The 24060-nt window shown below is 42.2% G+C and overlaps 2 protein-coding genes across 7 annotated transcripts in view; both read right to left on the bottom strand.

The window, feature by feature from the left end:
- Positions 1–14888, bottom strand: part of LOC106728807 (RNA polymerase-associated protein LEO1-like) — a 42544-nt gene extending 27656 nt beyond the window's left edge. Inside the window, exons 1-9 of one of the 4 annotated variants that reach the window (XM_032481192.1) lie at positions 13355–14888; positions 10620–10714; positions 9838–9983; positions 9049–9133; positions 7687–7781; positions 6973–7107; positions 5320–5455; positions 4230–4394; positions 1669–2580 (exon numbers count right to left, since the gene is read on the bottom strand). In XM_032481192.1, the coding sequence (XP_032337083.1) occupies positions 2518–2580; positions 4230–4394; positions 5320–5455; positions 6973–7107; positions 7687–7781; positions 9049–9133; positions 9838–9983; positions 10620–10700 (906 nt within the window). In that variant the 5' untranslated portion in view covers positions 10701–10714; positions 13355–14888 and the 3' untranslated portion in view covers positions 1669–2517. Of the gene's footprint in view, positions 1–1667; positions 2581–4229; positions 4395–5319; positions 5456–6972; positions 7108–7686; positions 7782–9048; positions 9134–9837; positions 9984–10619; positions 11603–13354 lie in introns of those variants that run through there. The other 3 variants (XM_014553424.2, XM_032481193.1, XM_032481191.1) reach the window with 3 other exon arrangements.
- Positions 14889–14977: 89 nt separating this feature from the next.
- Positions 14978–24060, bottom strand: part of LEO1 (LEO1 homolog, Paf1/RNA polymerase II complex component) — a 33040-nt gene continuing 23957 nt past the window's right edge. For 2 of the 3 annotated variants that reach the window (XM_006177849.2, XM_032481185.1), the window contains 3 exons: positions 23558–23744; positions 21019–21116; positions 14978–15220 (listed from right to left, as the gene is read on the bottom strand). In XM_006177849.2, the coding sequence (XP_006177911.1) occupies positions 15116–15220; positions 21019–21116; positions 23558–23744 (390 nt within the window). In that variant the 3' untranslated portion in view covers positions 14978–15115. The remainder of the gene's footprint in view (positions 15221–21018; positions 21117–23557; positions 23745–24060) is intronic. The other variant, XM_032481186.1, reaches the window with a different exon arrangement.

The raw sequence follows: 24060 nt of genomic DNA, 5'->3' as shown, positions 1-24060 counted from the left end.
TTCCTTGTGATGAGAACTTTTAAGACCTATTCTGTTAGCAACTTTCAAATATGCAATACACTATTATTAACTGCAGTCACCATGCACACTACATCCCCAGGACTTATAACTGGAAGTTTATAACTTTGGACACCCTTTACTCATTTCACTATTCCCCCACTTCCTGCCTCTGGCAACCACCAATCTGTTCTGTCTCTATGAATTTAGTATTTTTAGATTCTGATAAGAAAGCATACAATATTTGTCTCTCTGTCTGACTTATTTCACTTAGCATGTTGAATAGTATTAACTGAAGACGCGGCACCCACAAGAACCGAACACACTGAGTGTGTCACAGCAGCTCCTTCAAGGGGCCTGAGTTCTTCAGTCCAAATATCTACAAAGCTGTCGTCTCCATCAGTTCTCACTGAGCATTAATGTTTCTAGCTATCTGCCATCGTAAGACAGGTTTTCTAGCTATTTCTCAGTCAGAGGAGCTCTTCACTAATTTTTAAGTTGAGAAAACTTTAATAAGCAAAGATTTTTATATTATGTCATTTTAATTTGGTCAGTCTTTCTTATGTCATACTGATTTTTTTTTCTGCGTTATAATTTAATTCCATAAGTCCTTCCCTAATACACTGAATAAATCAGAGATTTTTTTTTATAAGAAAATATTTGTAACAGTTTGTTAATGCCAAACTCTAACTTGCAGTCTGATCACTGAGAGGAGCCAGTCTTGTAAACCATTGCCAAGGATTTTAGAAAGCCTTCATTGCCTTACAGAGAATTTTACTTCGGACACCTGCTCTAGTGCTGGATAAGCCACCCACCATGTTTTGTGCAGGGTCGTATATTTTGAAGACAATCGGACTCCTCCCCATCTTAGAGTCTACATATGTGAAGCATAACTGTCTTTTCTACTATCAGTATATTGTAATTGTTGCAAAGCAATTAATAGGCCTAAATCTTTCTGTCAGATATTGTAGTCCATTCAGAGAGTAAAGTTTATGAACAAATTCTGAGTGCTTTTTGATGGGTACATACAGCCATTTTTAGGAGTTTAAATTTCATCTTAACTCAGAAATAAAGATGAGAAAGTCTTTCATTCAGCTGTTTCAACTTTTTGGATTTGTCTACTTAAGAACTGGTTTTTAAAAACTGTAAAAACCAAAAAATTGCACATGTATACGCACACAGAGTATCAAAACCTTTGTAATTTCAAATAAATGCCCACCTTTTTTTCAGTCTTTTAGATGAATTATATTTGGTTTTAGTTATGTTTAAAAGCTTGAATATTACCTTTGTAACTGCATCATTCTTTATCACATGAAATTAGGTATTTAAATATTTTTAATGCTAAAATATCCAAAATGCTATAAAAGCTTTACTTTTTCAATTTATATAAATATGAAAGCAGTGAATTTTATAATACTTTAAATATTATAAAATATTATTATGACTATTGGTTCATTATAGTACAGTGAAGTTTCTTTTGAAAAATATGGACTATAGGCATTTAGAATTTACCACTTGGTATTGGAATAAATTTCAATAAAGTTTATCAAATACCCTATAGACTTGGACTTTTTGGAAACTACATTCTAAAGTTCAGCCGTTGCACACCTCTTAGGAACAAGCTTACTGATTTCCCTGAGTTGTCCTATCCCACACTATTAAGTTAAACCATATAAAACAGTCAGTACTTAACTATTTATACCCACAAAAGCAGTAAGTTCATATGGTTCAATATCATACCATCAGTACTTGGTCTGGTCTGTCTGTAAAATTGAATTGAGTTGACAAATGTGAAGAAAACAGGGTCCTAGGATACAGTGCAGCCTGGACCTGCTGGGAGCCAATCCTGCTAATAGAGGTTATTTTTGCAGTAAAACAAAGGCATCTCTTATCAGTCACCTGTATCCATCAGCCAAAAGAGAAAGTCAGTGAAATGTGTAATGGGCTTGAGGAAACTTTTAGGGGTAAACATTAGATAATTCATTTCTGAAACTTGAGGAATAAAGAAATTCCCCTTGAAGTTCACATCTGTAAAATGAGAACAGCACCCGCCTGTCAAGTTGTTCTGAGGATTAGACTTGGTAAGGCTGTACAGCACTTGGCAAAGCCCTGAGTCTCCAGTGAGCCCTCCCGTGCTGTCCTGTGCTGACAAGGTCACAGGACGGTGGGGTCAGTGGAAAGTTAGTGTCCTGCCAACGCAGCACGCAGGGCCCCGAACCCTGCTGGGCGGCCAGGGAGGACACTGGAGGAGGCAACGCCCGAGCTGAACTTAACCCATCTCTGGACTGGGCCAGGGGGACGGGGTGAGGCAGAGCAGCAAGGATGCATGACACCCAAGACCCAGAGCAAACAGTCATCAAAATAAGCTTCTATTTGAGAAAAGTGGATTTTCTAAAATCACAAACTTACTTATGAATGTTTTTTTAATCACAACTAGCATTATGCAAAAGCAACTCAAGTCCTCATTTGAATCAAAACATTTCATCACTGTCTTTACCATATTTACAGTGAGCGCACGTTTTATGCTTCAGTCATCCTCTTCCTCTTCATGCCCTGCTTTCCTCTTTCTGGAGGGTCCGCCTGCTGAACAGATACGAGAAAGAAGAGAGACAATTTTCAATACTGAACGTTTGTGGAAATTTAGTCTAAAGCAGTTGGGAGCCAACGTGGGGAGCCAGCCCTTCGCATGGGCTGACTGGCGACCCTGTCCACAGACACTGTGTCTGCGGGTCCAGCAGTGGGAGCCCGGGCTGCCCGGGCAGCGGTCAGGGCCCAGGGACACTTCTCACTGCATCCTGACTGGGATTCTGCTCATGTTACTTGAAATACATTCCCCTGTTCCTCAGTACTTCACTTTCTCTATGTAAAATTCAGTATTTTAAAGCCTGTCAACTTTTTTTCTTAAATGACTGCTTGTGTTTTATGTGCTTTTTTAGTATGCTTTCAGAGTTTAAAATATATTTTTCACATGAAAAGTGAGTGCCTCCCTTACGCGGTAAGGGACACTGCTCTCACTGCGATGTTTACTCGGCCCTGTAACTCCAGATCCATCGTGCAGCATGCTCAGTGTTCAGAAAACATGGAATGAATGAATGTGGCACAGTGGCAACATAGTGATTCACCTGTATAATTAAGACTTAAAATTTCTTTGGACTTGGAAATAATTAAAGGAAAATAATTCTAATAACATGGAAATAAAATAACCCTCCACTGTTATACTCAAACACTAAGGGCACCCAGTGCCCACCATGGACACGAGGCCCCTCTCTCTACTGCACTGAACCATTTCAGGTTCTCTAGCCGAGACCTGCTGTCTCGGGGCCGTAGGTCTTTTCTCACTGGCGGGCCCACCCTAACACTCTTCCTTCAACACTGAGCAAGAGGGCACCTTCTCTGGGCAGCCCCCTACCATGCACAGGTGTCAGACCCTCCCCAGGCCAATCATTCCTGGTCCTGTTACTGGATTTATCTCCCCGGGGTTCAGGGGGCTGTGCGGACGTCTGTGCTCCTGGGCTGAGAGCCTCTTCACTCCATGAGCTGACTTGTGGGTACAAGGCAACTGAATAAATTTGGTTTTACCTCATCACTGGTGAGTTTCTTTGCTTTGAGTAATCTCTGAGCCTTATCTTCCTCTGGGCCCTCACCACTGTCTGAAGAACAGATTCTGGCCTGTTCCTCTGAAAGCAAAGGAACTTTCCATATGGGATTGACCTTCAGAGATGAAGTTCCATGAATTCCCAAATTTTTCTGATGCTGAATATTTTAACTTTCCACTCTATCTTTTTCGCTTGAGGGAAACAGGTTTTTAAGTTTTGATGAAGAGATAGATAATAACTTTCAAACGTGCTTAAATGACTTAGAGTTGAGAGGTTTTCTCCTCAGATGTCTGATCACTTCTAGATACCCGAGGGGCTTTATGCACGTCTTTTTTTAAAACTACGAAGTTTAAACTTTGGGTCCGTCATCATACAAGCAGGCAAACTGCCTATGAACACATTTTCCTTCATAAGAGCATAAATTATTTAATTGATTTTCTTTATTCTGGGGGTGTCTTATTTACCCAGCTAAGCTTTTGTGTGGGAAAGTGGCTCTACAAAAACAAAGACAAAATAAAAGGCCTTTGTACTGCTGTTGTCCCTGTACTGTTGTCCTAAGTGAGTAAGAGCAGGACGGGTAGTAAGGGCCCACCAGAGCACAGGCGACCCCGAGACGGTGCAGTGTGACCGCCTCACCTTGGCACGCCCCTCGGGAATGGTTTCTGATGGCATCTCAACCTCCTCCTCCCTCTCATCACTGCTGTGGTCCTGGCAGGGGGGGATCGGCCCCTGCTGGTTCTGCTTCTCCCGCAAATACATTGTCTCCTGGTGAGCAGAAGCCCTCAAACGTTCTTCTTCTTTCTGTAAAGAAGCAAATAAACTACTGAACTTGAAAAAAAAAAATGAACTGGCTTAGCGCCCACTTGAAACTATTTCACTATAAAGGACACGTAAACGCCTAGCCCAGGATAACACCCACTCCCTGTCCTGGATACAGTTCTCTCCATCCGACACCTCTGTTAACCAGACACGGGCATCGTCTTATTTGGTTCTAAGGCGTGAAGACAACACAAGGGTGAAGGACAGAGGTTCCCTCACACCAACCGCCCCATCGGAACAGGCACAGGTTCGGCCAGTAGGCTCAGCCGTGTCCCCTGTGCTGCCCATCAGAGCTCAGCCAGCCGCCACCCAGCAGGTGCCTGAGGCAGGCGGTTTCTCTTCGCCCCTGCGACGGACACCTGACTTGCCCAGGCTCCACCAAACTACCGTGGTGCCCAGATATTCCTGTCTGGGCCCCTCAACCCAGAGAGCTCCCCACAGCTCCTGACGGCAGGATGCAGGATGGGGAGGTTCTGGGGAGGTCCCTGAGCCCCAAAGTAGAACTTTCGTTCCTGTCCATCAGCCTGGCGGTCCACACGATGGGGTTCACAAGGCAGGGCTGGTGTTAAACAAGTCAGGAATGTCCTTTGACATTCCTACATCACTGACTACCTGGAACACAGTTTTATGATATCTGTCAAAGGTTACACCTTTTAAACCATCAGTTTCCCCTAAAATCTCACAGATTGGAGACAGAGCTCCTGAATGTCTGGAGTGCTCTACCTCACCAGTGGCCATTGGCTAGGACCAGTAATACGGTTAACCACATGCTTAGAAGGTCAAAGCTAGCTCCCTGATAACTATAAGAATAAAATGGCTGTGGCAATAAGGAATGACAGATTAATATTCTGGAAAGCACAGCTCTTACTACCCTCAAAAAACCCAGGATAAAGCTCAGGCAACATACCTTAATCATCTCTATGCGTTGGCATTCAGGATCACGACCAGCCATTGGTAAGATTCTAATCTTCTGTATCCCCGAGCATCTATTAGCAAGTGGCAGGGTCATCTTTTTATGTGTGGCATAGTCTGTAGAGTGAGGTCTGCGGGAAACAAACAAAAAAGTCTCACTGTATAATAGGAACAGTTGTTGGCAATAGTGCCAACAGCAAACAGCTGTGGACAAAGACACGTCCCTTTAACGGAGCAGAGTGGCAAGGCCACAGTACTGGTGCTTTAGGGCCTTCCTCCTTCTCTGGCTTCCTGAGCAGTTCCCCCCTCAGCCCTGCCTCCCAGGGAAAGCTGATGGGGTGAAGCGGGAGTGGAAGGAAGGAGGAGATGGTGGGGTCCTAGGCTTTTACAAAGAAAACCCTCAAGTACAATCACAGAAGGGACGACATGGGAGATCAGTAGTTCCATGAAGGTGGCACAGAGGCCAGAAGGCAGAATTTTTTTTTTTTAATGAAGGTACTGGGGATTGAACCCAGGACCTTGTGCATGCTAAGCACATAATGCACCACTGAGCTGTACCCACCCACCCTGAGGCACAACTTAAGTCCCTCCTTCTGGATAAAACTTGAAGAAAAATGAAAGCAAGGAGGCAGGTCTCAGGAGGGGAGCCACATGACAGCCCAGGGGGACAATGACAGCTGGAACAGGAGGCCCCGGTGCAGAAAGTCGAGGATTCCTCACTAATGGAAGGCACATCTTAGGAATGATCCTTAGGGAAATCACAAGGAGAGTGTGGCTGTAAGGAATGAAACTGCGCTGGGCAGTCAAATATCACCCCCACGTGGAGGAGCTCGGGGCACAAGAGAGGAAAGCACACTGTGGAACTGGTTGTATGTAGGATGCCGGCCTAGCAGAGATCATTAAGGGCCGGACTGGAGCAGTATTTCTTGCGCATGACATGATATTTTTACGTATTACTTGACTCAGTGGATAGAGCACCCCTCTGAGGGAGATGTTATCTCCATTTTATAAGATAAGGAGACTAAACACTGGTGAGATTGAGACTTCCTCAAGCTTACACGTGCATTAGTGAAACACAACCCCAGAGCTGTCTGCTGCAGTCTTTGAAACAGAGCAACATCTTTCTGGAGTATAATTTATATACCATAAAACTCACTCATTTTAATAAATAATTAAAGGATTTTTTAATTTATCAAGCTGTGTGATCTGTACCACCATCTGATTTAAAACATTTCCATGACCCCAGAAAGGATCCTTGAGCGCACCGTGACAGTCTTCTAAGGGCCCCGCTTCTGAAGGGATGCCAAACAAGGGCCAGTGCGTCCCGCGGAGGGAAGGCGTGAGCAGGCGGGGGAACCGCGAAGAAAACATGCGCGGGAACCGCGAAGAAGATGCGCGCGCGGCACTGGGCGCCGGCAGCTAGAGCTCAGTGCGCAGCCGCAGCACCGGCCGGCCGGCCCTTTCCTCTGGCGCATGCGCATGCCAAGAGCCGGCGCCCCGGGTAACAGCCCGGGACGAGACCGCGGGCCTGGGGGAGCGGCAGCTCGGAATCACGTCATCTCGGCCGACTCGGGCTTTTTGCACACCCAGCCTCTCTGCCTTGTTGCTCTTAAACTGCAAGGAGCAATACATCAGTACGAATAGTTACCTAAAGGTGAGTTTGGATTTGAAGACGGCTTGTCCCCGCAGACCCGTGTCTTCGCGAACGAACAGGTGGTTGTAATTGCCCAGCAGCGGGGCTTTGTAGACATCAAACACCTCATTGCCTAAGTGCAGGGACAGGCTGGAAACGAGAAATCGTCCAGTTATCAGGGTGGGTATCGAGCGAACCCTGCAGCTTCCATTCTACCCCATTAGCTGTTCTTAAACTGCTGTGGGACTGCAGGGTCCCATCCTCTACTGAACTCCTAAGGAAAGCGAAGAAAAGATACCGTCAACAGCTAAGCTACCTTCTTTCCAAATAAAAGGTGGTAAAAATCCATCCTCCTTTCAGCCAGAAATAGAATTGTTTTATCATTTTCCCAGCCTCTACCTCTTTTATTAGTAAAAGAGAAATCTTTTTTTTCAAACATATCAATTTCTAATTTCTAAAAGTCACATTGGAGAGCTAACATTGGGTTTTCACTTCAGTAAGGTAGATACCATGAGTCTAATCACATCTTGGGTCTATTTCTGTCTCCCTCCAGCACAGCACTGTGCTCTCGACCCTATTTATTCCTATCAGGTGATGCCAGAGGCCTAGATTTTGTTAATTCTTTCATGAAAGATGACCTACGGTCCTACACAGAAAACTTCAGTCTTCCCAGGCCCCCACCACCACCCAGCCCCGGAACTTCCATGCTCTCCAGGACTTTGTGCTCACCTCCCATCTGACCACTTGACTATCCGAGTATTGCTTTCTTTAATTTTATTTCCTTCTTTGTCCCGGCGTATCCTCCATCGCAAAGTATTTTCCACCTGATTCAAAACACAAAGGCATTAGAAAACCAGTGTAGGGGGGAGGGTATAGCTCAGTGGTAGAGTGTATATGCCTAGCATGCAGGAGGTCCTGGGTTCAATCCCCAGGACATTATAAATAAACCTAATTACCCCCCTCAAAAAAAACCCTAAAAATAAATTATTAAAAAAAGATCAGAGATTTATTAGCTGTGAAAGAAGAAAAGAAAAAAAGAAAGAAGACAAAGAGACCAGTGTAACTATGTGTTCTTTTTTCCTCAAGTGATTTATACTTACGTGCCAAGGATTCATAGGCAGTGATAGAATAATCTCACCAAAAAAGAGCTGATTGGGCCCCTCCTGCCACAGATACCTCGAATATTGGTTAAACTCACCAGATGTTCTGTGTAAATCTTCTGTGAGCTTCATTTCATGGCAGTGGAAGTGGAAATTTGGGGACCACACGAGGTAGGTAGGCAGTTACAGCAGGGCCCTCTGCCTACTGCAGCCCCATTTGAAGGGCTATGAACCCAATGAAAGAAGGACTAAAAAAGTGCCCATTCACCTAGTAAAACAGGGAAGCTCTGGGCATTAAATTTTAGAAATGTTTAAAAGAATACACACTGAAGTAATTAACAACAAATTAAAACCTGAGGTGTGTGCTTTACCCTACCCATGTGGCAGGTAACTCCAAATCATTAAAATGGAGCCCGCCACTGCTACCACAGGGGCCCCGGCAGAAGCTCACAGAAAACCCCCTTAAAGACGACACGTCCCTGTGAGAGCAATGATAGGGCTTTGCCAGCCAGGCCTTCTGGAGAGGAACCACCTAATGGCGACGAGGCCTCTTTCTGTGCATAATCTGAATTTCCATAAAGAGCCTGAGATACCCTTATTGTGGGAAGTTGCTCAGACCTCTCCACTGTAAAATTGGAGGCAGTTCTGTACATCTAGCTACATTATTATTTATCCCGAAGGAAGTAGCTGACAATTTTCAAGAATTTTTATCTGTTCTTGTGTCAAAAATTACAACTGCAAAAGAAAGGTTAGAAAAGTGACAATTCTACAGGGATTTTTAAAAAAGGATATGTACCTTCTCCCCTAGAAATATTCTGAAAAGACACTTAATTCCTTGTTCTAAACAGTTACTTGTTGATTCAAGAGTAAACATAAAAGACCATTTTATAAGCTCAAGTCTCAAATTGTTATCCTTGTGTTTTACTTTATAAAAAGAAAAACGTTACAACAACAACAACAAGAACAACAACCAGGAATCAAGTGTTGGTACCTTTAATTTTATCCTGGTTCTATCTTCCTCGTCAAGCATTTTCTCATCTTCAAATTCATCTTCATAATACTGAGGATCAAAAGGCCTAAAAATTGTTTTTAATGTAGTATTAGCCATTTGTAGTATTGAATATAATACTATAAAATAATAATATTTACATCTTTAGCATACATTAAAAAATCACAGTAGACAAAGTTCATGTAAAACTTCAAAGTATGCAAATTATTATCGCTTCTTGAAATTTGATTTCAAAACATATTACCAAATGTGACGACTAATTCAAAGTTTTTAAATTTTTTTTGTTCGGTGAAATGTATCTTCTATTTTTTCATATTTTTAAAGAAAAGTGTCATGTTTAATTGCATAAGAGCTTATACTCATGCATCTTCATGAATAATACCAACCAATACTATTTTATTGTCCAAAATCATTGTCTTTTCTAGATTCACAATGGCTTTTGCATTTAACACTAGTGATTTCTCTAGCAAACTTTCTACGCTCATTTTCCAATTTTTCCAGCTCTGTGCTAGTGAAAAATACCTTTATCAGCTATGTCTGTTCGTTTATAAGGAAGTGCCAAAATGCTAGCAGAATTATCAGCATTAAAACTTTTCCCACAGTAATTCATCATTTTTCTACTACAGCACATCCTAAATTTATTTTTTTTAAAGCCACATGAGAAATCTCCCATCTTGCCGATTAGCCAACTCATTATAAGAAAACATTTACGTTCCACATATTTTTTACTCAATATCTTGGGGGGAAAAACTCTTTTATCAGTCCTCTTACTTGGGTTCTATGCTGAGAAATCTGGGCAGTTTAACAAAGTACAATTCATTTCCTAAATCAGAGTAGATACGGGGAATTTCTACTTCTATTTTGGTTTCAGAAATCGGCTCTTCCTCCTGCTGGTCCTGCGGCACTCCACGTCCATCCTAAGAGAGGAATCAGAGGAATCAGAACGTGAGAGCTTGAGCTGACGTGAGAAATGCTCTGGCTCCCCTTCTGCACTGTGCAGATGCAGGTTTGACAGAAGTCAGTTTAGACACCACTTCAGAGACAGAGCAGTCAGCAACCAACCCCTCCAGGCCTCTCCTTAAAATTTCATCCTTTCCTCCCCTCCTCCCCCTAAACCACCATGCAAAACAAGATCTGGTAGCCTGCATTACCAGAAAAAAACGTCGACACATCTAGCTTGCATAAGATGTTTAACAACAGAAGTGTGAAATTATGCAACCCCTCAATACGAGGTAACTATTTACATCACAGAAGAATGTCCAGAAACACACACTCCTTGGCACAGGTTTGAATAAGAAAAACTTAAAGGTTTTCAAATGAGTTCTCACAGTCTAGTCCCTGAAGTTTGGTATGAGACTCATTCTGAGCAGTTCCTTCCATTCCCTTTAATATCCAGAAATTCCCAACATAGTTAAGTCACCCGTTCATCAGATATTTCAGACTGCTACTCATTATCCCATGTCCTCTCTGTTCAAGAGTTGGATCCATCAGCCTCTGAAACCTTTTCTTAGCTTTGAACAATGGGACCAGTTGAGATTAGTGACTGTACTTACAACAGGCTGTCCTGGAATGGGTGGTTGATTGCCCCCATCACTCTCAGAAGAAATGTCATCTATGTCTCCAAACAGGTCCATGGTCCCACTATAATCTTCAATGTTGGGAAAAAATGCCCAGTATTAATTTCTCTGACTGAAACCCTTCACACAGTTCTCAGCCCATCACCTCAACATATTCCCAAGACTTATAAACCAACCGCAAACTGGCTTGGCTCCCCTGGCCGACAGAAGCCTGACAAGAGCATCTGTGGAGAAGGAGGGTGGCAAAGTTGGTTGGTGGAAGGCAAAGTTGCTGTGACAGCCAGCTTTCAAGAAGGGGACGGTGACTCCTGCCTCTGGTATTCTTGCCCGTGTGCAGTCCCCTCCAACACTGTGTCGTGGTTGGTCTATGTGGGCAATAGAATACAGCCTCGCTTCCAAGGCTGGGCATGACATTGTGGCTTTTCTGCCTCACTTTTTCCCTGGGGTCACTTACTCTAGAGGAAGCCAGCTGCCATGATGGGAAGATACTCAAACTGCTCTGGAGAGGTTCCTGTGGTGAGAAACTGAGGCCCCCTGCCAAGAGCCATGGGAGTGAGCCATCTTGGAAACAGACCCTTCAGCCCCAGACCAGCCTTTACATAACACAGCCTCAGCCAACATCTTGATTGCAGTCTTGTGAGAGACCCTGAGCCAGAACCACCCTGCTAAAACCATTCCTGACCCTCAGAAACCATGATATATATTAATGTTGTTTTAAGCTGGCTCTCTCAGGGTATGGAGTTGGAGAAACTGAGGGGTGGTATGTAGGTCACACAAGATATATCTGCTCTGACACACCTATCTCCCTAAGTCTTCGGATTCCCACAAATTGACTAAAACGTGGGCAGAACACCTGGATAGGCTTTTTTCCCAAAGAACATGCAGAGGGCTAACAGGCATATGAAAAGATGCTCAACATTACTAATCATCAGAGAAACGCAAATCAAAACCACAGTGAGATATCACCTCACGCCTGTTAGAATAGCTATCATCAAAAAGTCTACAAATAGCAGGTGTTAGTGAGGATGTGAAGAAAAGGGAACCCTTGTACACTGTTGGTGGGAATGTAAATTGATGCAGCCACAATGAAAAACAGTATGAAGTTTCCTGAAAAAAAACCTAAAAAATTCCTACCATATAATCCAGCAATTCCACTCCTAGGTATATATCTGGAGGAAAAAAAAAAAAAAAAAGACCAAAAACACTAATTCAAAAATATACATGTACCGTAATGTTCATAGCAGCATTGTTTATAATTGCTGAGATATGGAAACAACCTAAGTGTCCATCAACAGATAAATGGATAAAAAAAGATGTGGTATATATGTACAATGAAATATTACTCAGCTATAAAAATGAAATTCTGCTATTTGCAACAACATGAATGGACCTAAAGGGTATGAGTAAAATAAGCCAGAGAAAGACAAATACTGTACAGTATCACTTATATGTGGAATCTAAAAAATAAATCAGTGAAGATAACCAAACAAACAGACTCCCAGATATAGAGAACAAACTAGTGGTTACCAGTGGGGAGAAGGGCAGGGGGGTAAAATAGGAGTAGGGGATTAAGAGGTACAAACTACTGTGTATAAAATAAATAAGCTACAATGATGTCCTGAACAGCACAGGGAAGATAGCCAATATTTTGTAACTTTACATGAAGTATAATCTATAAAAATATTTGAGTCACTATGCTGTACTCTTAAAACTAATATAATATTGTAAATCAACACTACATCAATTAAAAAAAAAGTTTCCTCAGAGAGGCAAACTGTTTCCCACAGGCAAGGGAGGCTCAGAGGAACTAGGAAATTTGTTTCTCAGCTTCCTCTGAGTCCAGATACCCCCACCCCTAGTTTCTTTCTCAATCAATGCCCTTTCACGTGAGAGACTTGAAGAGGCTGTGAAGTCAACTGATGCTGCAGTTCTGCAAGCACACAAAAATATGTTCGATTTTCAGCTACCTCAGTCCTCTGACTACAGAATAAGAGATTTCTCTAGCGCTGTCATGAATCCTCCCTGGTTCTCTGACCATGACTTAAGCTGATAGTTTAAAGATCGAGGCTTGTAAACTCTCTGTAAGTGCTCCAGGGCGCCGGGAAGCATCCATCCCACAGCGCGGCCCTGACCGTCGTCAGGACTGCCTAACAAGCGCAGCAGCCACTTGAGCCCGCAACCATAGGGACAGCGAGACCTGTCACGGGGCCAGGGCGCACCCTGGGTCACCAGCATCCTGCTTCCCGCTGGTGAGGAGCTCAGACCTGCACTCAAACCCAAATCGATCTACACGTCTCACCTTCAGGGATTTGTTTCCTGGACTATCCAGACAGGCCCTAGCTGGGCAACAGAAAACATACCAGTTATCTATACAGATAGAATTTAATATTTTTTAAAATTGTAATTAGCTTTAACGTTGTTCATTAGGTAACAAAAAGTATAGAAAGCACAGAAGGAGCAAATTCAGAGAGCAGCTTCCACCCCTACAGATGAGGGAACAAAGGGAAGAGGTAGAATTATTACTACACTTAAAAAACTTTTGGGGGTGGGGGGAGGGTACAACTCAGGGCTAGGGTGGGTATTTAGCATGCATGAGGTCCTGGGTTCAATCCCCAGGACCTCCATTATATAAGCAAACCTAATCACCTCCCCCCCCCGAAAAATTCAAAACAACAATTTATACACAGGGCCCTTGGACCTGGAACTCATACCTGAGGAGAAGTGTCCAGTTAGTTCTGATGTCTCTCAGGCTCTTCAAGTCTTGGTAAAGCTGCACACTGGACTGAGCTGCTGCAGGAAGAAACTGCCTCTGCTGGGGTGAAGTGTTGGTGGGCCCCCTAAGAAAAACTGCAAGTAAACAGGAAGCCCCTAGAAAGTTCCACAAACAAACAGGAAGGAGCAATCTCTGCTGTTATCCAGGTTTCCAGTCTTCCTTCTCTAGCGCCCCTAACAGGGGGCACCTGGCAAAGCTGAAATAAGGTTGCAGAGTCTTGCCCTGCATCGCTCAGCCTGGCAGCCTGGTATGGAGGGCAGGTTTGGAGATGAGAGGCAAGAGCTTAGTCACTGACACACAAGTGAAAGGAAGAAAGGAAGGAAGAAAATAAATTAAAAAATGAAATGAAATACAATAAAACAGAACAAAACAAAACAATGTTGCCTTAGAAGGGACAGAGTCAGAATGACGGCTCTTAAAAGCCAGACATAGGGAGAGGGCATAGCTCAAGTGGTAGAGCACATGCTTAGCATGCACAAGGTCCTGGGTTCAATCCCCAGTACCTCCTCCAAATAGAAATAAATAAACCTAATTACCTCCCCCTCATAAAACAAACAAATGAAAGCCAGGCATAGGAGTTTCAACTTAGTAAGCCGAAAAATAGCAAGGGACTGAAGGCTTCTTAGGAATGTGACACAGTGGTGACTTAGGACCGTCTCTTTCCATGTCACTTTTCTTTCTCTATAACCAGGCTTCAGGGAAAGCCTCCCACGGCCACAACTGCTAGATTGTATTAACAGCACTAGATCGAGTCCGTTCATAAGGGAAAGATTAATTAGTGTGTGTAGACCACCACCATAGAAAAGAAAAATATCTATTTTAAATATGGATTTAAAACATACCTACTAATTCTTTGCCATTGCTACCATCAGGAGTCAGAATTTCCCTCCCTTTGAATATGGGCTCACATTAGTGACTCACTTCTAAAGAACAGAATGTGTTAGATTCTGATGTGATTTCCAATACTAGTCATAAAAGGTAATACCAAAAATGGGCAGTACAGCTCCCACCCGGTCTGCTCTCTTGGGGTGCTCACCTTTGGAACCCAACCTTTGCAGATGTAATTAGTTAAGATGAGGTCACACTGATTTAGGCTGGCCCTAAACCCATTTATTGGTGTCCTTATAAAAAGAGGGAGATCTGGAGACACACTGAGACACAGAGTAGACACACAGGGAAACGATCCACGTTAAGACGGAGGCACAGATTAGATTATGCTGCCATAAACCAAGGATCACTGGGAGCCACAGAAGCTAAGACACGCAAAGAAGGTGACACCTGATCCAGGCTCCAAACTGTATAGAGTACATTTCTATGGTTTTAAGCCACGCAGTTTGTGGTACTTTGTTACAGCAGCCCTTGCAAACGAATACAATTATGGAGGCTTTCTTTGTGCCCTTTTTCAAAACTCTGCACCCAAGGATGCCTCACTCACCTGACCTGGTCCTGGCCAGGAAGCTTCTTTGTGGGGCCTGGAAGAATTCACTGAAACCTGCAACTCAGTGTAAAGCATTAACAAAGTCAACCTGCTTTGGGAGGAGTCAATTTCTTAAACAGAGACTTGCTTTTTAAATTTTTTTTATTACAATTAAAATTACACAAGAGCAAATCAATGTATTTCAATCAAAATAACTCATGTTTACATCATATTTATAAAACAAACTGTACAATAAAATATATAGTTTTCACATTTTGCACTTCAGTCATCATCTTCTTCCTCTTCATCGCTGATCACATACTTCTTATGCTTTTTATTTGCTTTATCATCATCTTCTGCTTTTCTCTTTCCAGAAGGTTCACCTTCCTAAACAGATAAAAATTTTCAAAATCTAGAAGTTCATAGAGAATATTTCTAGAAGGGTTTATCAAAAGTAGCTCTGAGCTGAATGACCCTCTGAAAACCCAAAATAAAATAACTGGTTTAACTAGAACATTTACCAGATGAATGAAACCAGTGGTTAAGGACATGGCCAGTTTCCAAATCTGCAAGTACTGAGGTGTTCAAATATGACTACACAGAGTAATTACAAACTAACTCTAAAACCCGACTTCAGGGCCATGAGGGAGAACTAAGGAGCTGTGGCCCAGTCCCGCAGAGGGAAGCCGCTGTACATGGCGGCAGGCACGCGGGAAGCTGCACACAGGCTCTGCCCTGCCAGGGGCCAGGCTCTGCCCACGAAGCCAGCCTACACAGCCACGTGTCCTGCTGAGAAGTTTTACCATGCTCAAGTAATCACTGAGACGTTTTAAGCAGTTCACCTCTTCAGTATCTAAAATTCAGTATTTTAAAGACTGTCCATTTTTTTTAAATAACAATGTCTTCTTTTGGAGGTACTAAAAATTCACATTTTTAAAAAAATACTTGAAAAAATTAAAGGCCTTCATATACAAGTTCTCACTGTTTAAAAAATCATGTTGTACAGTGTTCTAACAGAAACAAAGAATTCAGTAAGTTATTTAAAAACAATTTTTACAGAACTCAAACATACTGACATCTAAATAATATCAACTATTAATTAAAATGAAATGATACTGAATATGACATTCTAGAACTGTCTTAACTAGACTCCTCACCAGAAATTAAACAGGGCAAACAGTTTGGAGGCTAAAGCCAGACAAGGCCAGGCCTCTGACTACCTGTGCAGAGAGGGCTTCCCGGCGCGGCACACGAGCCGGCACGCCCACTTCCCGGTGGTGCCCATGGCTGGCCCCCGAGGAGCGAGATACCATCTCACACTTGTTTCCTGCCTTACTATCCCAAGTGTATCCCCACAGACCTGAAGCCACAGGAGAATTCAAAGGGGAAAGGTACGAATCCACAGCCGCAATTGCTCCCCAGCTGGCAGCGGTAAAGTTACCCCAACAGCAGGACTGGAGGATGCTTCCCGCCCCAGGCCGTGACAAGCCTCCCTTCTACTCCTCGGCCTGTGGCAAATGCAGATGCTTCTCTCCCAACCCCACATCAGCAAAGGCAAAGAGCATGCTCCCTCCCCCACCACTTGTCTTTTCATTTATTTTCAGCTGAAGACTCTCACCTTACACGCTTCACATGCAAGCCTGTTTGTGGCAACCTTCCCCCCCACCCCGGTAAACTTCAGTGTGTATGGTCTCTTCAGCTCTAACATTCTTTAACGAGTTTAAATTGAGTGAATAACAGAATAACCAGCATAGTGTTTCTTAAAGGTGGTCGAGCCCATCCTAAAGGACCCCAGGCAGGGCCCAGCGGCTGGGAGGTCAGGAGCAAGGTCAAACCTCTCCCAGAGTCTAATCAGCACCAGTTCTAATCCACTATCTGGGGTAAGACACCCCGGAATTCTGCTTTGAAAATCCTCCCAGGACTGAGTTCCCCGGCAGCTACAGGCAGGAACAGTAAGCATGCAGGCCTGCCGCTCCCAGGACTTCGAAAGTGAGCGGCAACCTTCAGGAGACTTCATTTTGTGAAATTAGGGATGTGGGATTCTGCCTTCCTGAATTTAGCGGGAATAAGTCCCTGTGCCATGTAAATGCAACAAATGACAAAAGCACTCAGATGAACATAAAGCTTGCTAATATAGCCACGAATACAGGTCCCTATAGACATAGGAACAGGCAGCCCAGTTATGAAGGAGCCATCTTCTGTAAACTCACATTATAAACCAGCTCCCAGAGTTTAAACCAAAATATACCTAAGAATATACATAAAGAAGGGTGTCAAAGTGTAAGAGACCAACACCAAGAGTGTCAAGGCTTCCAGGGAAACACATTCAGAATCCCAATCACGGGAAAGCCCCACACCAGAGGGGCAGCTGGGACCACCCTGGTCCCAAGTCGCTGACGGCTCCATGAACAGAGGGGGCTCTAACAGGCGAGGCAGGGCTGCCAAGGGGGGAGTGGGGGTTCCATGAGGCAGAGGGAAGGAGGAGGGAAGAGAGACGCAGAGAAACCAGACCACCGACACCACATCCTGGCCAGTCCTTGGCAGGTCGCCTCTTTCGCACAAGAAAGCTTGTGCGTGACGCCCTTCCTTCCCGCTGTCTGCATGTTCCTTTTCACGTTCCTTACCCCCTTCCAGTGTTTCTCCTCCTACCCATCCTTTTATTTTTGGAGTAATTTAGGTTTTCTAAAGTTTTCACTGCTTACAAAAATAAGGGAAGATAAGAAGCTCCATGTTCCTCCTCCTTTGTAACTTAGACCCTGACTCACTGCAAGCACCGTGATACCCACTTTCATATCTGTTACTCACTATCATACCGCGACCTTACAGGGCAGCGAGCATAAACCCTACAGAACACATGAGGAACGTGGACATGTGAGATGACTCGCTCAAGGCCATATAAGCTGTAAGGGGTAGCTCCAAGATTCGGCAATCCAGCTCATTCTAATCCACACCCACGCCCTTTCTACCACATCAGGGAATGTCCCAGTAGCATGGCGGCTTGGGGTCTGAGGTCAGGTCTCGCTGTACCTCAGAGGAATGCCTAGGCTCACAGCGCGTGGGTGGGGTTTAGTGTGCAATTAAGGAGAGGGACCTCGGGATATGACCCCATTTCTCTTCTCTCCCCTTGTAACCCAAGCCAGGGTAACTTGAACTGGGGTGATAAGGGGAGAAAGAGGCAGAGGTTGGGAGGTGTAGGCAGAAGTAAAATTAAAATCTTCATTGTCAGGAAAGGGGAAGGGAGGGGTTACAGGAAGATGTAATAGCGAGTACTTCAGTGAGGAGGGTAGAGGGGAGCTCCTGGAACAGACAGATAGGAGGCATTTGCAAGAGACATTTTTAAGTCAGGCAGTTACAAGTCTGCAATTGCCCAGCCTAGAAGAAGGCTATTTGATGAATCACATTTTAAAGATCATCTCTCAGAATACTAGGAATAAACAGAAGTCCCTTGGCACTTTTCAATTTTCATTCAGTTTCTGCTTGCCAAGAAATAAAACAGCGTCTGCTTAGATGAAGATTCCTGTTTGCCAATGGTTCAACACACTGTAAATGCATCATTAAGATGTTTTCTATCTAATTTAAAACAAATATGTTGCAGAATAATTTAACAATTTTTGTCCAGTTATCTTCCATAGCATGCCACTTCCAAGAATGACTGGAAAATATTAAAGGTTGTGATTAACAAACAATAATGCAAGAACAAAATTCTGTTTCATAGGAGAAAAGAGCTCAAAGAAGCTCACAGTTCACAGAAGGCCAAAATGATCAAAACACATTAAAATCATGAATAAAAGGAACCCAACAATGTTCCTGCAACACAACAGAACAATCCTTTGACTAACCATCCCACTGAAAATAACAATGAAAAAATATAAACAAACCACTGTGATGGCAAGAAAATAAGGTATAATCAGAGGCAGAAAATTCAGTGAAAGCAAGAACTCACAGAGAGAAGCAAAGCACTGAAGCAGGCTTTCTCTTGAAGGCATTTCCCTAACTGTGCGAACGTGAGCTTTGGATTTTATGCCGCGCAGAGTGCTGAGGACAGGAGACAAAGGCCAAGTGGAACAGATAAAGCAGACCCCAAAGGACTGTATCTTTAGTGTTAAGGTGACCTAGAAGTAAGCCGAGGCCCATTTCTCTGAGGCAGGGGTCAGCACAACTTTTTGATAAAGGGCCTGATAGTAAATGTCTTAGGCTTTACAAGACAGATGGTTTCTGTTGAAGCTAATCAATTCTGTCACTGTAGAAGAAAAACATCCACAGACAATACATAAATGAATAAGCACGAGTGGTTTCCAAAAAACCTTTATTTGAAAAAACAGGTGGCAGGCCAGATTAGGTCAGTGGAATGTAATTTGCCAATCCCTGTTCTAAATGACTGCAAGGCTAATTTGTAATCTCAAACATTAGAACTAATTAACAGGGAATTAAAATTTAAAATTCTGGGAGAATTCATAACCACAAGTCAGAACTCATACTTCCAATAAAACTAAAAAGACTTTATTCCTAAGACTATAAAGTGGTCGGGCAGCAGATGCCTGGCAGAAGCAGATACATGTCATCTTTGGGGGAATCCATCAATCTAGGCTACATAAATTCCCACTGATCTGAGCTAAGCAAATCAATAGTTTAATCACAGAACACATGGAGAAATAAGTCATCACGAAATAGAGTGAACAGAAGTAACAGGCAGTAAAATCACACATGTAAAGACTTCAGACGTTAGAATTATCAGATATAAAAGACCCATACATGTAGGCTTAAGATATTTAAAGGCATAAAAAAGCAGAAATTGAAAAATATTAGATAGGAGGAGGAGTTTTAAAAATGACCAATTTATAAAAGAAATTAAACCTCTAGAAATAAAAATTAAAATAATTAAATTAAAAATGTAATGAAAGAAAGATTAACAACATATTAGACACAGCTGAAGAAAGAAGAAATGAGCTAGAACACCCAGAATATAGAGACAAAAACCTGAAAAATATGAAATAAAGACTGAGAGTCATGGAGGATAAAGTGAAAAAGAATAACATGCATCTAATCAGAGTTTCATGAAGAAAGGAAAGACAGAATGGTACAGAAGTAGTATCTGAAGAATAGTTGGCTGAGAAATTTTCAGAACCAGTGAAAGATACCAATCTACAGATTCAGGAAGTCTAATGAATCCCAAATAGAAAAATAGAGATACAAAATAGATACCACAGTAAAATTCAAGAACACCAAAGATAACAACAATCTAAAAAGACTTAAATAAGTAAGTCCTGGGGATATAACGTACAGCACACAGACTATAGTTCATAACACTGTACTGTAAAGTTAAAGTCACTAAGAGCATAGATCTTACAAGTTCTCATCACAAGAAAAAAAAAATGTGTAACTATTGTGACTCATTGTGCTGATCATTTTGCAATATGTACACATACCGATCAAATCATTACATTGTACACCAGAACTACTACAATGCTATATAAGTAACATATACAATGCTATATATTTATGTAATCTATATGTTCTATAATTTATACAACATAAAATATGTATTATATATAATTTACATGTTATCTAATTAACATATAATGTCAATTATATCTCAAAAAAAATACTTAAAATTTCACAGCACCTGTACTGTTATAATTCGAAAAGGATATGGTTAAAAATACAAGTTAAAATTCCTCTGGAATTTTTATTATTTCAATAATAGATGGAAATGCATTTTACCGAATCACTCAATGCTATTTCAAATATCAGTTCATCTAATTAAAAAGAAAACAGGTTTTTTCTATCATAACAATTATGTCTCTAATTTTAAAAATACACTGAAAATAAACAAAAAGAGAAAAAGAAGAGATATACTGTCTGATCTACCCACTCTAATGATTTCTCGTTCTCTAGTGGAGCCCTGCTATCTCAGGGCCACGTGTCTTTTCCCACAGGCCTTTGCATCTACCTGGCAGGCCCACCCTAACAATCTTCAACTCCCAGCAAGAGGGCACCTTCTCTGGGCACAGATGTCAGACCCTTCTCTGGGCCACTCCCAGTCCTGTTACTGCATTTATCTCACTGAGTTTCAGTGAAGTGTGTAGACTTAAGTCTGTACTCTTGGGCTGTGAGCTCCTCTTCATTCCAGGATTTGACTTACAGGTACAAGGCAAACCTCTAGAACTGAATAAATTTGGTCTTACCTCATCACTGGTGAGTTTTTTTGCTTTGAGTAATCTCTGAGCCTTATCTTCTTCTGATCCCTCATCACTGTCTGACGAATAGATTCTGGCTCGTTCCTCTGAAAGCAAAGGAATAAGATTTGTGAGTGACTTTCAAAGAAAGTTTTCTATTCATTCTTGGATTTTTTTTCTGATGGATACCTTTAGTTCCTTCTGTACATTTTTTCCAGAGGAAACAAATAATTAATTTTTTTTTATTTAAAGGTAAATATAAGTTTAAATATGTTGAAATGAAGCACTTATTCTCTCAAAACATAAGCAGATTTATCTGATCACTTTTAAACATTAAAAAGGCTTGGATGCAAGATGATTAAAGAGACCACTACTCTTCCAAAATAAGTTTTTAAAGCCTAAGGCAGTCTTTCACTGGAGTAACAGTTAATTCCAAAGTAAGATTTGAAAATAAAAGCAAGAGGTGGTTTCCTGGTCCTGCAAACAGCACTTGTTGCCTGGTGGACATTTCAAAGGGAGGTGTTGATAAGTAACAGTCTACACTGATGCCCAAGCCCAGGTGAACCGCAGGTCGAATGAGAGCAGCTGAGGTCAGAGCAGCCCCTCACCTCAGAACCCAGAGCCCTCCCTTCCTCCCAGCTCCCTGCCTGTCTGACTACTGGACAGAACTGTACGCTGATGAACTTGTCTTAGACTTTTTAATCTCTGGGGAACTGATACAAAATAACTCTCCCCTGTTGAAAATATCCTCAATGGTTTTTGTTTTTATTTAGTTTATTTATTGCCACAATCTTTTCTGTGGGAAACTGGCACTAACAAAAAATAAAAAGTCTCTGTACTACAGTCCTGAAACAAATAATAAGTAGGTAGGAAGGGTGTAATAGTTCACTAGAACAAATGCAGTCACTGTAAAAACAAAAAAAAAAAAAAAAAAAAGAGAGAGAGAGAAAGGACTTTCATAGGAAGGTCAGAAAAGGGGGAAATTGGGTGTTCTTATAATTTATCATTCTAACAGGGCAAACCCTTACATTGTACAGTGATTCCCAAAGCTCTATCAAAGCTAATCTGGGGAGGATTAGATCCTCATTTCACAGATGGGAAACACAGTATTCAGAGATATGAAGTCACTTGCCCGGAGCTGATGAGTGGTAAGAACACTGACAATAGTTTTCGGTAACATTTATTTAGTACTTGTTATATGCCAAGCGTTAGAAGAACTACTTTATATGTATTATATCACTTCTCAAAATAACCTCATGGTGTAAATGCTATTGCCAATAGGTTGTGTTTTTCCTACTGAGGTAACAGAAGGGAGGTATTATAACTTTCCAAAAGTCATCCAACTAAAAAGTGGCAGAGCTGAGATCAGAGCCGGCAGACTCAGGAGTCCAATCCAAGTCTTCCACCTTCAGGCTCAGTCTGCTTTTCAGCATGACATTTTGCTGCTGGCTATGGAGAAACTTCTGGAGGCAATCTTGTGGCTGAGACAGATGCCTCAGAAGTCTGATCACCTTGGTTCCAGAACTGTCTATGTACTGACTGAATGTCTTTGGGAAAGCCAATCAACCTCTCAAAGACTCCGTTTCCTCAATAAGAACAAGACAAAAATTCATTTTGCTAAGTGAATTAAGCAGCACAGAGAAAGACAAATGCTGTATGATCTCACTTACATGTGAGATTTAAAAAAACAAAAACAAAAAAACAAGCTCATAGATACAGAGAAGAGATTAGTGGTTTGCCAGAGGTGTGGTACTCAGGGTGGGGGAAAAGGATGAAGGGAGTCAAAAGGCACAAATTCCAGTTACAAGTCCTGGGGATGTAATGTACAGTGTGTTGACTAAAGTTGATGATATTGAACTGCATATTTCAAAGTTGCTAAGAGAGCAGATCTTAAAAGTTCCTATCATAAGAAAAAAAATCCTGCAACTACCTTTGGTGGCAGAAGTTAACTAGACTTATTATGGTGATCAATTCACAACATACACAAATATCCAATTATTAGGTTGTACACCTGAAACTTTAATATAATGTTATTAGTTTAGTACTCAATTTAAGAACAAGACAATAGTAGTAACTGGGTCACAACACTGTTATGAGGGTCAAATGGGATACACGTTTGAGTGTTTGCCTGGGATTTAGCATGTGCTGAATAAATAAATGTTAACCAGTATAAATTACTTGTACTTGTGAAAGAAGGGAATGTGCGATGGAGTACTTAAAGAAAACACATGTATTTTCTGAACTTCTTGATTCCTAGAGGGTAATAAAAAAAAAGTTGAGCAAAGTTCCAAATATAATTGGCAGGCTTTCAAACCAGAAAGCAGAAGCTTGAGGGACAAGTCTGAAAGTCAAAGCACAAGCAGCTTCTACCCTTTCAGGCTCACCAGAAAGAGTTCCACAATGACTAGCCCTTTAGACTTTGAAATGTCTCACTCATTAACGCTGGTTCCTTAAACATAAAATATCCAGTGACTCAGCATTCAGAGTATGCTGAATGCAAAGATAATTCCTGGACCCAAAATGAAATTTAATTTCTGCACAAACTCACCTCGAATGCCCCCTTTGTATCGGTTTTTAATGGCGGCCAAGCTGATGGACTCCTCGCCTTCCTCCTCCTCGTCGTATCGGTCAGGTTCCAGGTAACTAGCACTCAGACCCCGCTGGTGCTGTTTCTCTCTCATTCGGCGCTGCTGAGATTCCCTACGAATAGAAGCCCTCAAACGTTCTTCTTCTTTCTGTAAAGAAGCAAATAAACTACTGAACTTGAAAAAAAAAAATGAACTGGCTTAGCGCCCACTTGAAACTATTTCACTATAAAGGACACATAAATGCCTAGCCCAGGATAACACCCACTCCCTGTCCTGGATACAGTTCTCTCCATCCGACACCTCTGTTAACCAGACACAGGCATCGTCTTAATTGGTTCTAAGGTGTGAAGACAACACAAGGGTGAAGGACAGAGGTTCCCTCATACCAACCGCCCCATCGGAACAGGCACAGGTTCGGCCGTGGGCTCAGCCGTGTCCCCTGTGCTGCCCGTCAGAGCCCAGC

The sequence above is a fragment of the Camelus ferus genome, chromosome 6, assembly GCF_009834535.1.
Source record: "Camelus ferus isolate YT-003-E chromosome 6, BCGSAC_Cfer_1.0, whole genome shotgun sequence".
Taxonomy (NCBI): Eukaryota; Metazoa; Chordata; class Mammalia; order Artiodactyla; family Camelidae; genus Camelus; species Camelus ferus.
This window is presented reverse-complemented; position numbering and strand designations above follow the sequence as displayed.